The sequence below is a fragment of the Sesamum indicum genome, unplaced genomic scaffold (assembly GCF_000512975.1).
Source record: "Sesamum indicum cultivar Zhongzhi No. 13 unplaced genomic scaffold, S_indicum_v1.0 scaffold00292, whole genome shotgun sequence".
NCBI lineage: Eukaryota > Viridiplantae > Streptophyta > Magnoliopsida > Lamiales > Pedaliaceae > Sesamum > Sesamum indicum.
In genome coordinates this window covers 7351-19505 of record NW_011628186.1, presented here as the reverse complement: position 1 = coordinate 19505, position 12155 = coordinate 7351, and the positions used below count along the sequence as shown (strand labels likewise).

The following is a 12155-nucleotide window of genomic DNA, read 5'->3' as shown; positions in this document are numbered from 1 at the left end:
GAGGTTCAAAACAAATCAAATCAAAGGTAATTCTTGATTTATATTTATGTACCTCTCGTTTTTCAAACTACGAATAGCCCCTTTAATTTTATTATTGTCGTTTATATTATTAACTACATCGAGTGCTCGTGAACTCCAAGAGTACACCCTTTGGAATTATGGTTTCATTGCGATTTTATTTTATTTATGTAATTTATTTTAACTGCTTCCGCTTGCACATTCCTCGGCCGATCCACTCGCACTTTGCGGTGCCTTGAATAAAAACGTTAAGCGTGTGGTATCTGGATCACTGGAGACTGTCTATACTTTATTCCCTTCTTTCTTCTATATCTTTCAAGGTTTGATATATGCCACAATCAATTTTCGAAGCCAAATTATGTATTTATAAAAATGGAAAAATATTAAATCGACTTACTTGGTTTTTCTTCCACTTAGGCCTAATGAATTGCATTTAAAAATATTTCAACCAATCCTAAATTTCTTATACTTGGACAACAACTATCTTCACCCTCCAGCTGAGGTTCTATAAGACCATTAGTTATTTGTTAAGAAATATTAACTACACGTGGTCTACAATTGCTACTTTATCAACTTTTTGACATATTCAAAGAGAGCAAGTGCAGAAGCACGTGTGGCATGCGGATCTCTATAGAGACCTTTGTGCTTGATTTTCCTTCTTTATATTTGTGGCTTTTGATGTTTTCATACAAGCCGATGTCAATTTTTGCAACCAAATTAAGTAATTATTGAAAAAGAGAATCATGAAATCTACTACTTTGGTGTTTTTTTTTTCCACTATGACCTACCAAATTGCATATGAAAATTTTCAACAGTCCCAAGTTTCATCAAATTGAAGAACCTTTAAATGTCTTTAATGTAACTTTAATTGCATATAATCTTTCATTGTTGCTTTATTATAGATATTTTACATAGTAAAAAAGCGCAAATGCAAAAGCAAGTGTGGCATGTGGATCACTAGGGACATTCTATGTTGTATTTCCCTTCTTTCTTTTGTGGCTTAACGTTTTTATTCAAGGCACCGCAAAGTGCGAGTGGATCGGCCGAGGAATGTGCAAGCGGAAGCAGTTAAAATAAATTACATAAATAAAACGAAATCGCAATGAAACCATAATTCCAAAGGGTGTACTCTTGGAGTTCACGAGCACTCGATGTAGTTAATAATATAAACGACAATAATAAAATTAAAGGGGCTATTCGTAGTTTGAAAAACGAGAGGTACATAAATATAAATCAAGAATTACCTTTGATTTGATTTGTTTTGAACCTCGTTTGCTTTATTCGTTCACGCAAGGCTTCAACGTAGAAACCCTATAAAGCTGCGTCCACACCATATTGGAATTTGGGATTTCTCAATTCAATTTGCTAGAAAAGAATTGAGGAGAAAAACACGTCAAGTGTGCACAAGAGCGGGTTCGGCCGAGTGGAGTAAATAGGGGAGAGAAAATTATTTTTTTGCTTTGTTATGTATTCATTGATTCCAAATAACTAATATACGTATATGTACCTTGTATGGATGCATTAAAATATGTCTAGGTTCATTTAATCATCCATAAGGTAGTAAAATCATTTATTTGAAATAAAGGATTACTAACATGGCACTTTCCAAAAGTGAATTTGTTAGTCAATTATTTCCACCAACTTAATTAATGGGCTTAGGCCGATTTTCATTAATTAAACTACCAAGCCCAATTAATTAAATTCAATTTAATTAAAGCCACATAATTAAGTCAATCATATATTTAATCAAATTGAATACATGAGTCCAATAAACCTTTATTAAATAATAAGTCGAACTTATTAAATAATAAGGTCAAGCCCAATATAAATTAATTTAATTAATTTATCATTGAGCTTAGCCATTCAATGGATCCCTCTCATATATAAGTAATCCAATTACTTACAGAATTAATTCTCAATTAATTCCTCGTTCCTCCTTGGTGATTTGTGTGTGACTCTTTAAGTTCACCTTTCAGCTAGACTTGGGCTAGTGTCCAACGCTATTATTAATTAAATCTAATTTAATTAATAATTCTTGCTCAACCTTTGATCAATAAAGCCCGTCACTATGGATTGCCATCTAACAACGGTCGATGGAACTAGAAACTAGACAAATATTCATGTGAACTTTTAGGCTCTCGAGTCCATGCGGGTACAGTTCTTCCTTCTACAGTCTCCCAGCCTTAGTCTAGGGCATGGAATTGGGCGTCGGTTCCCATCTTGGACTAGGCATCTATGCTTAATGCTTTAGATTGCATTACGCAAAATTTCTCGACATAGGAACCTCTTCTTCCTATTCGACCAATGACTGTGGCCACAGCTTCATAGAGCATAGACGCATCTCCAAGTGCATAGGAGATACCTCTGTGACTATTTTGACAGGGGAAGGATCTTTTTCTTGGAATTTACTGTATTCACTGCATGCTTTGACTGCACTGGACAAGGCTTATGATGACTATGTCTTGGACACGATCACCTCTGTATAAATCCAAAATAGATTACTAGCATGCTAATCCAATTGGCTTTCAGGTCACCTATTCTAACATGCATATATACCAATGTCAATTTTTGAAGGCAAACTTAAGTAATTATAGTCTTTGAAGAAGCATTTACTACATGTAGGCCTTTCATCATTGCTTTACAAGATTTTTAACATACTCAACAAGAGCAAGTGCGGAAGACATATTGGGTATAGATCTCTGTAGGAATATATATTTGATGGGTATACACATACCACCCCAGCAAAAAGACCAAAACACCCTTCATTAAGGGCATTATAGTTATTTCGCGATTAGGATCCGCGTATTTTATAGCGGGCGGGTCGCAGTTGACTCGACCCGGATCGCACCGACTGACCGAAGACCCGAATGATGACAACCGTTCGATCAGAACACACACCGATAAGATAAGGCCATGTGGCCCAGTACTTGACGTACAACTGTGTTCTATAAATAGACCCCGATGCGCCATAAATGAGGTAACGGTTGTGCATTAATTGAGCTCGAACTTTGAGATCGTATATATTTCTCTCGATCAACCTAACTTGAGCGTCGAAGGGTCATTGTCGGGGACGTGCCCGACGAGCTCACGGTTCGTGTCTCATTCTCAGGGAACCCAAAATCTGATTCGGAAGAGTTAATCCATCTGCAGTGAGATCGTCTCAGGAGATCGAATAATTCGACCCGGATCAGTTGGCGCCGTCTGTGGGAACGTCTGAGAAATCCTTATCACAATAGAAGGTTCATCGAGGAGAAACGCCGGGGAAGAAGGAACACCAAGAAAGGGAGCAGGCGCGACAATACAGCTAACTCCCGACGAATTGCAGAAAATGATAGAAGAAGCTAGCCGGAAGGCGATCGAGGAATACGAGAGAAGGACCACGACTCCTCTGGTCAAAGAAACAGCGAGAAGGCAGTTGTTCGAGAATACCGAACCGCAAAGGGAGTCAAGGGTGCAAGGCAAGCAAGAGCACCGTAACAAGCGACCGGCATCATCTGAGGCCGGCTCCAGCAGCCACGGTCGCGCGAAGAGAAGGGAACCCGTAATTTCGCGTGCGGAGGTAGAGAGCGTGAGGAAGCAGATAGAAAGCCTCAATAAACAGATAGACGAACTAAAAAAGCGAGGTGAAATAGTTGCGCACAACAAAAATTCACCCTTCTGCAATTACACCCCATTGCCGATGTCGCGGGAAAAGGCGTTGATGATGGTCGAGAATGCTGATGTTCTCAAGTGGCCGAGGCACACCAGGTATACCCCCTCCAAAAAATTCTCTAACAAGTACTGCAGGTTCCACCGGGAGAGGGGACACAATACGGAAGACTGCTTCCAACTAAAAGATGAAATCGAAAGGCTAGTGAGGCAAGGGTACTTCAGGGACCGAGTCCCCCAGAATTGCAAGGCTGGCAGGGGGGAGACCAGGAGGAGCAGGTCGAGAAACCGAGATCAAAACCCTGGGCCCTCGAGGTCGGCACAAGCTCAACCCACTGGAGATAACGCTCCAACTAAAGGGGTGATCTACACGATCGCAGGAGGTTCTAGCTCGGGTAATTCGAACAGGGACAGAAAGAGGTGCGCACGGACTATGAATTCGAGCAGGGGGAGAGAGTTCGTGTTGAAGGTAGAGGAAGAGGAGGCCATCTCTTTCAACAGTTCGAACAAGCCAGACGAGGCCGGGGAGATGAATAACCCGATCGTCATCAGACTGGATATAGAAAATTTCACAGTTCACAAAGTCTTGGTAGACAGTGGGAGCTCTGCAGATATCATCTTCAAAAGAGTGATTGATAAAATGGGGTTGGAAAATATTCGGTTAGAGCCGGACAGAACTCCGCTGGTCGGATTTGGTGGGAGCGAAGTGGCATCCTTAGGGATGGTCGAGTTGCCAGTGTCCATGGGAGACGAACCGAGGTGGAAGACCACAATGGTGAAATTTTTGGTGGTAGACACACCATTTGCATACAATGTGATATTGGGCAAGCCGGGATTGAATTCATTCAGGGCCGTCATCTCCACCTACCACATGAAGGTAAAATTCCCGACGGATAACGGAGTCGGAGAGGTAGTATGCGATCAGAAAGAAGCTCGAAAATGCTACAATCTATCACTGAAAGGAGAACCCGGAGCGAAGAAGAGAAAGGTCAAGGAAGACGCTGAACCTCGACCCTACGAGGCCGAACATTTGAAGCCCAGCGAAGAATACAAGGTTGTGCAGCTCACACCGGGTAAGCCAGACAAAACTACCAAGATAGGCGCGAGCATGAAAGAGAGGGAGATGGCAATGATCAATTTCCTAAGGGAGAACATGGACGTGTTCGCATGGGGACCGTCTGATTTAACGGGAATCGACCCTGAGGTGATACTGCACAGGCTAAACGTATATCCAACCATGCGACCCATGAAGCAGAAGAAGAGGTCATTCGGGTACGACAAGAATGAGATCATCCGTAAGGAAGTGGACAAGCTACTCAAAGCCGGGTATGTATCGGAAATTCAGTACACTGATTGGTTGTCTAATGTAGTGCTTGTCCCCAAATCCTCCGGGAAATGGCGAATGTGCGTGGACTTTACAGATCTGAACAAGGCATGCCCAAAAGATCCCTACCCGCTGCCCCGGATCGATGTCATGGTGGATTCTACAGCAGGGTACGAGATGTTCTCGATGATGGATGCCTACCAAGGGTATCACCAGATCCACATGGCAGGGGAAGATAGAGATAAGACTTTTTTCATCACGGAGAAGGGAATTTACTGTTATAATATGATGCCTTTTGGTTTAAACAATGCAGGAACAACATACCAGCGCCTGGTTAAAAGGATGTTCGGCGACCTGCTCGGAAAAACGATGGAAGTGTACGTGGATGACATGCTCGTAAAGAGCAAGAGGTTGCAGGATCACCTCGCAGATCTAGCCCAAGCATTCGCTATCATGAGATCGTACGGAATGAAGCTCAATCCAGACAAGTGCACATTCGGAGTAGGAGGAGGAAAGTTTTTAGGATACATGATCAGCGAGCGTGGGATCGAAGCTAATCCAGAAAAAATTCAAGCCATCATGAATCTACGATCACCAACTACGATCAAAGAGGTTCAGAAGTTGACAGGAAAGATCACCTCCCTGGGCAGGTTTATTTCGCGATCAGCAGACAGAAGTCTCCCCTTTTTTAAGGTTCTGAGGAAACCTAAAAATTTTCAATGGAGTGAGGAGTGCGAGAAGGCCTTGCAAGAGCTGAAGGAATACCTGACAACACCTCCCTTACTAGTAAACCCGAAAGAGGGAGAGGAACTGTTCCTTTACCTGGGCGTGTCGGAAAATGCAGTCAGCTCGATACTGGTAAGAGAAGATGGAGGTCAACAGAATCCCATTTATTATGTGAGTAAGATGCTCCAAGGTGCCGAATTAAGATACACGGAGATGGAGAGGTTAGCCCTCGCGCAGGTAGTTACCGCCCGAAAGCTACGACCATACTTTCAGTCGCATAAGGTGATCATGCTAACGAACTACCCTTTGAAGCACATAATGTCGCGACCTGAGGCGTCAGGTCTGTTGATCAAGTGGACGGAAGAGCTGGGGCAATACGACATCGAGTATCGACCTAGAACGGCCCAAAAAGCGCAGATACTAGCGGATTTTGTGATAGAACTCGCAAGCGATCCCAAGTTACCCATGGTCGTTGAGGGGCAAACCTCTAAGTGGATGCTACATGTGGACGGAGCCTCAAATGCCAATAGTGGAGGAGCAGGAGTATGGATCCGGGGACCAGAGGGAATCGAGATAGAGGTAGCGGCTCGTCTGTCCTTCCCTGTGACCAATAATGAAGCCGAATACGAAGCGCTCGTTCTCGGGCTAGAGCTTGCTTCCCAGGCAGGCGCCAAAGATTTGGAGGTGTTCACAGACTCCTAGCTAATCGCGCTGCAGATTGAAGGGACGTATGAGACAAGGGAGAAAATGATAACATCTTACAAAGAAATTGCCCAGCAGTGGATGAGAAAATTTGACAAATGTTCGGTTTTGCAGGTCCCTCGAGCAGAAAACGACAAGGCGGACGCCTTATCCAAATTTGGGGTTGCCATGGAAGGGATTGGTGATCGCAAGATTACCGCCCTGGTTCGAGGGCGACCATGCATCGCGAGCAGAGCAGATGTTCAGATGGTCGCGAAACCAAAATCATGGAAGGACGAGATCGTCAAATATCTCGAGGATGGCGCCTTGCCAGCTGACCCCATCGCTGCAAAGAGAGTTAAATTCCGAGCCACTCGATTCACCATGTTGTCTGGACAGCTCTATAAACGAACAGTTGATGGGCCCCTCCTGAAGTGCTAAGACGAGGAAAGAGCCCTATACGTCATGCGGGAGATTCATGAAGGAAGCTGTGGTAACCACTCGGGAGCGAGATTGCTGGCTCAGAAGATAATACGTCAAGGATTCTATTGGCCTACGCTGGCAAAGGATTCCAAAGAGTTGGTAAAGAAGTGTGAGAGCTGCCAAAAATATGCGACCCTGATACATCAACCTGCAATCCCGATGGAACCTATCAAGATAGCCTGTCCATTTGACCAATGGGGAATCGATATCGTCGGACCCTTTCCCCCAGCACAGGCCTAGAAAAAGTTTATCATTGTGGCAGTAGAATACTTCACCAAGTAGGTCGAAGCGAAAGCGGTCGCGAGGATATCCGAGAGAGAAGTCATCAACTTCATTTGGAAAAACATCATCTGCAGGTTCGGTCTGCCCCGTGTATTAATTTCTGACAATGGTACCCAATTCCAGGGAAGGAAAATCACGGAATGGTGCAAGGAGCTCAAGATCGCACAACATTTCACAGCAGTTGCGAACCCGCAAGCCAATGGACAAACAGAGGTGACCAACCGAACGATCCTCCAACACTTGAAAACGTGGCTGGAGAATCAAGGACCGTGGGTCGATGAACTATCAGGGGTCCTATGGGCTTATAGGACCACACCGCAAACGCAACAGGAGAGACCCCATTCTGCCTAGTATACGGGACGGAAGCTATCATCTCGGCAGAGATCGGGGAAGAGTCCCAAAGGGTAGCGATGTATGACCCTAAAACTAACCAGCAGAAACGAAGCTTCAACCTCACCATGATCGAAGAAAGAAGAGACGCAGCATACGCAAAGATTCTACACCACAAGGGATTGATGATGAGAAGCCAGGATCGAAGAATTCGACCACGCCAACTGCAAGTGGGAGACCTCGTGTTGAAGAAGGTAGAAGCCTCCAAGCACGTAGGGAAGTTAGAACCACCCTGGGAGGGACCGTACAAAGTGACCGAGATTAGAAAGAAGGGCACATACAGGCTGCAAGACATGCAGGGTCGAGACTTGCCGCGCCCTTGGAACATACAGAACCTGAAGAAGTTTTATGCTTGAATCCGAGAGTTCGAATGAAGGAGCCTGTGAAAGGCCATCAACGACAAGATCGTAGGAGCCTGTGAAAGGCCAACGAAGAGATCGAACAAGGAGCCTGTGAAAGGCTATCAATGAAAAAATCACATTCGAGGGCCCCCAAAAGGCCACCAATTATATATAAAGGTTAGGAAGATCATGTCTTGTATATTGGGCACCATCATCGCTGAACGTATCAATGATTCAAAATTTGTACTTGCTATAATTTACCCAACGTGATTTATAAAACTGTATTATTTTCACGCTTATCTTCGTGTGTACATCTTCCTATGTCTTTATTGTCATTGGTTACTTGAATCTTCTAAGTACTAAATGCGAACTGAAAAAGACGCGTCCAACATGCGATCTGAAAAAGACGCACTCAAACAAAACGCGCACTGAAAAAGACGCGTCCAACATGCGATCTGAAAAAGACGCACTCAAACAAAGCGCGAACGGAAAAAGACGCGTCCAACGTGTGATCACAAAAAGACGCACTCAAACAAAACGTGAACTGAAAAAGAACGCGAACTAAAAAAGACGCGTCCAACATGCGATCTGAAAAAGACGCACTCAAACAAAACGCGAACTGAAAAAGACGCGTCCAGCATGCGATCCGAAAAAGACGCACCCCGGACATACGATCCAAGAAACATGTGCTGCATGAGCCAACTGGAAGAATGATCGAAAGGAGACAAGTTTCATGCGATTAGAGAGACATGCAATTGGCAAAATAAAGAAGCAAAATACGCGAGCTGCCAAAAGTTAAGGAAATTTTTCCATTAACAGAATGTCATGTACAGGGGTCATCAAAAATCCTCACCCCGATGTCCTATTTACAAAAAATGATATTTCTAAGAAGAATCCCAAGGATTTACACTTTACGATCAGTTAGCTCGAATCCTATTACAAAATCAGAAGACCGGGATCGATTAGGCATCAGCTTCCGCCTCTAGCTCATCCCTCAGGACCATAAACTCATCATCTTTCAGCTCGGGGTCCGGGGGCAAGGGCTGGAGGTCGCCATCAAGCGAGATGTCCAGTTTGCTGCGGTCAAAAGACTCGTGGAATCCGTCAAGCTTTTCGACCTGAGACAAGCAGGTCTCATAGCCTTTGGTGAACGAGTCCGCAGACTTAATCTCGAGAGCGGTCGTGAAGGTGTCGGTCTTCAAAAAATCACGAACCGCGGACATCCTAGAGTCAGCCAAGGCTCGCTGATATTCTTCAATCGGAATGCGACTGGCTTGGCCTTCTTCCACCCCATGCTTGTGGCCCTCCACAAGGCCGACCTCACGCCCAGCCTCGAATGCCTCCTTCTTGGCCTTCGCCAGAGCCACTTCCTGTTCAGAGCAGAGGATCTCTCTCTCCTTCTTGGCGGCATTGAGCTCGGCTCGCAGCTTTTGGACCTCGTCGCCCAGGGCCAACAGATTATTCTCCTGTTTGCGCTCTTCTTCGTCTCGCTCTGCCAACTGAGCCCTAAGATTCTGCACCTTTTGATCAGATTGGATAAAACTCCTTCGGTAATGGGTGCACTTAAGACTCAGGCTCCAGACGAATGTCATGACCTGCAAGGTCGAAAACAGCGAATAAGAAGGTCGAGCAGACAGAAAACCAAGATCGACCAGCCGATAGATGTACCTGGACTGAAGAGTGAGCTGCGAACTCCTCGAGCCGAATGGGACTGTTCGTCACCAGCGACCCTTGATCGCGAACGGAAACGAAGGAGTTGTATACAGCAAAAGTGTCGTTTCCTGCCTCGCCATAAAGGGACGAGCTCAACATATTATCCCATTCAGGGGGTGGCACGTTACCTCGAAGAGCCGCCCGGCTCTCTTCCCAGCACAAGGCGAGCTGTGCCACTCGCAAAAACTTATCCCGATCTTCTTCTACCCCGGTCTTATCTGCGGCTTCCTTAGCCATCCTGCTCAGCATGCTCGGGCTACGCTATTTGGGAGGAGGAGGATGAGAAGGTTCTGCAGGTTCCTTGTCCTTGCACTTGTCGCCGGGCCCCAACTTAGACTTGGGCCCGTGACCCTTCTTCGGTGAGGACCGCTTCCTCTTCTTAGATCGCTCCTCAAAGGGAGGACCTTGGTGTCCTTGTTCGACCCCATGGTCACCACTGGCTTCGTCCAAATTCAGTTCTAACTCAGAGGAGTTGTAGCCGAGGTGACCACCATGGGCAGAAGGCGTCTCCTCACTATCGACCGGAATGGGCTGCTGATCGGCCGGGGTCGCAACCGCTAGAGCTTTCGAGGGAACCGGGGCCGGCGGGTTAGGATCCGAAGAGCCTGCAACCCCTTTTCCCTTCTTCATCGCGTCCGAGGAACCTGCGACCTCCCCCCCCTTCCTCGATTTATTCTGAGAGGCGATCCTCCGCATAGCAGTGCGCGTGCTCATGATTATACTATCTGCAAAACAAGGAGAAATGAGTATGTACAGACACAACAGCAACAAAGGCAATTAAACCGAAAGAAGAAAATCACCTAAGGACTCTTCGATATGGAGGGATGTTGGAGAGAGCCCAGATAATTGCAAAACCTTCTCAGTGAGAAGCTTCTTGGGATCGTACTTAGAGGATGTTAAACTCTTTATCTGATCGCCTTCCAGCCCCCCTCCACTCATTTTCGGGGTAGGTTTATACTTGGTCCACTCATTTGTAAAGGGCCAGACTCCACTAGGAGGTCGAATGAAAATATAGCGATCTACCCAAGCCCCTACGTTCGACTTCAAGGCACTTAGATACCTGCAGTCAGGTCTGGCCGAGAGATAGAAAAAACCACGGCTACCAGATCGCTTCGAGGTAGTAAAAGAATACAGACTCCAAAAATTGTCAAAGCTGGGTTCTAAGCCTACGTATCGCATTATTACAACAAAAAGGATGATGTGGGTGAAAGAATTAGGGGAGAGTTGCATGGGACATAGCCCCAACTTCTTCAAAATTGTGGCTACCTGAGGAGCTAGAGGAAATCGCAACCAGGCGTCAAGGTGTTTGATAGAAAAGGCACTAAATCCCTAGGGAGGGCGGTGCATGCGATCGAAAGTAGCAGGGATGACGACATCAAAATCGAAGGGTATGTGGTATTTTTCCCTAATCTTATGGACGGGCACCCTAACTTTGCTAACTACAGCCTCCCAAGGGTTTTTAGCGAGTCGATCTTGGAATTTTGCAAGGGTTGAGGGGCCGGTTTGTTTATCGTTAAGTTTAGCAACAGGAAACTTCTTGTTCCTCTTGGGGGAGGTAGAATACGACCCATGTGAAGACTTAGACACCCACCTAGACCCAGACCTTGATGACGAACCAGACCCGGACTCAGAAGAAGACCCAGAAGCAGACTCTGAATGGGACGAAGAGGACCCAGAACCAGATCGTGGCTTAGGGCCAGATCGCAACTTAGAATTCGAGCTAGAGCTGGAAGACATCATACCTTAAAGCAGGATGACTCTGGAAGCCGCAGATCGAATGCGAACTTGAAGTTGAAAGTCCTGGTCGCTTGAAGTCTATGCGTGAGGTAGAGCCAAGAGCTCAAATGGTGGGGTATTTATAGGAGGACCGCTCTGGAGAAATGCGCCGAAGGTCAACCTACGGGATTTCGCCACGTGTCCACGGTGACAGCCAATCGACGGACGTGACGGTTCGACTTCCTCAAAGGCAACGAACTTGCACTTTGAAAGAGGGAGTAATGATGGGTATACACATACCACCCCAGCAAAAAGACCAAAACACCCTTCATTAAGGGCATTATAGTCATTTCGCGATTAGGACCCGCGTATTTTATAGCGGGCGGGTCGCAGTTGACCCGACCCGGATCGCACCGACTGACCGAAGACCCGCATGATGACAACCGTTCGATCAAAACACACACCGATAAGATAAGGCCACGTGGCCCAGTACTTGACGTACAACTGTGTTCTATAAATAGACCCCGATGCGCCATAAATGAGGTAACAGTTGTGCATTAATTGAGCTCAAACTTTGAGATCGTATATATTTCTCTCGATCAACCAAACTTGAGCGTCGGAGGGTTATTGTCGGGGACGTGCCCGACGAGCTCACGGTTCGTGTCTCATTCTCAGGGAACCCAAAATCTAATTCGGAAGAGTTAATCCGTCTGCAGTGAGATCATCTCAGGAGATCGAATAATTCGACCCGGATCAATATTCTTGATTTCCCTTGTTGGTTTTATAGCTTTTAATGTATAAGTATATGCCAATGCCAATTTTGAAATCCTAAT

The 12155-nt window shown here is 45.7% G+C and overlaps 1 protein-coding gene across 1 annotated transcript; it reads left to right on the top strand.

Moving 5' to 3' along the window:
- Window positions 1–3346: 3346 nt before the first annotated feature.
- LOC105180037 lies at window positions 3347–6418 on the top strand. Its single transcript, XM_011103704.1, has one exon. The coding sequence runs from the start codon at window positions 3347–3349 to the stop codon at window positions 6416–6418; it is 3072 nt and encodes a 1023-aa protein (XP_011102006.1).
- Window positions 6419–12155: the final 5737 nt, after the last annotated feature.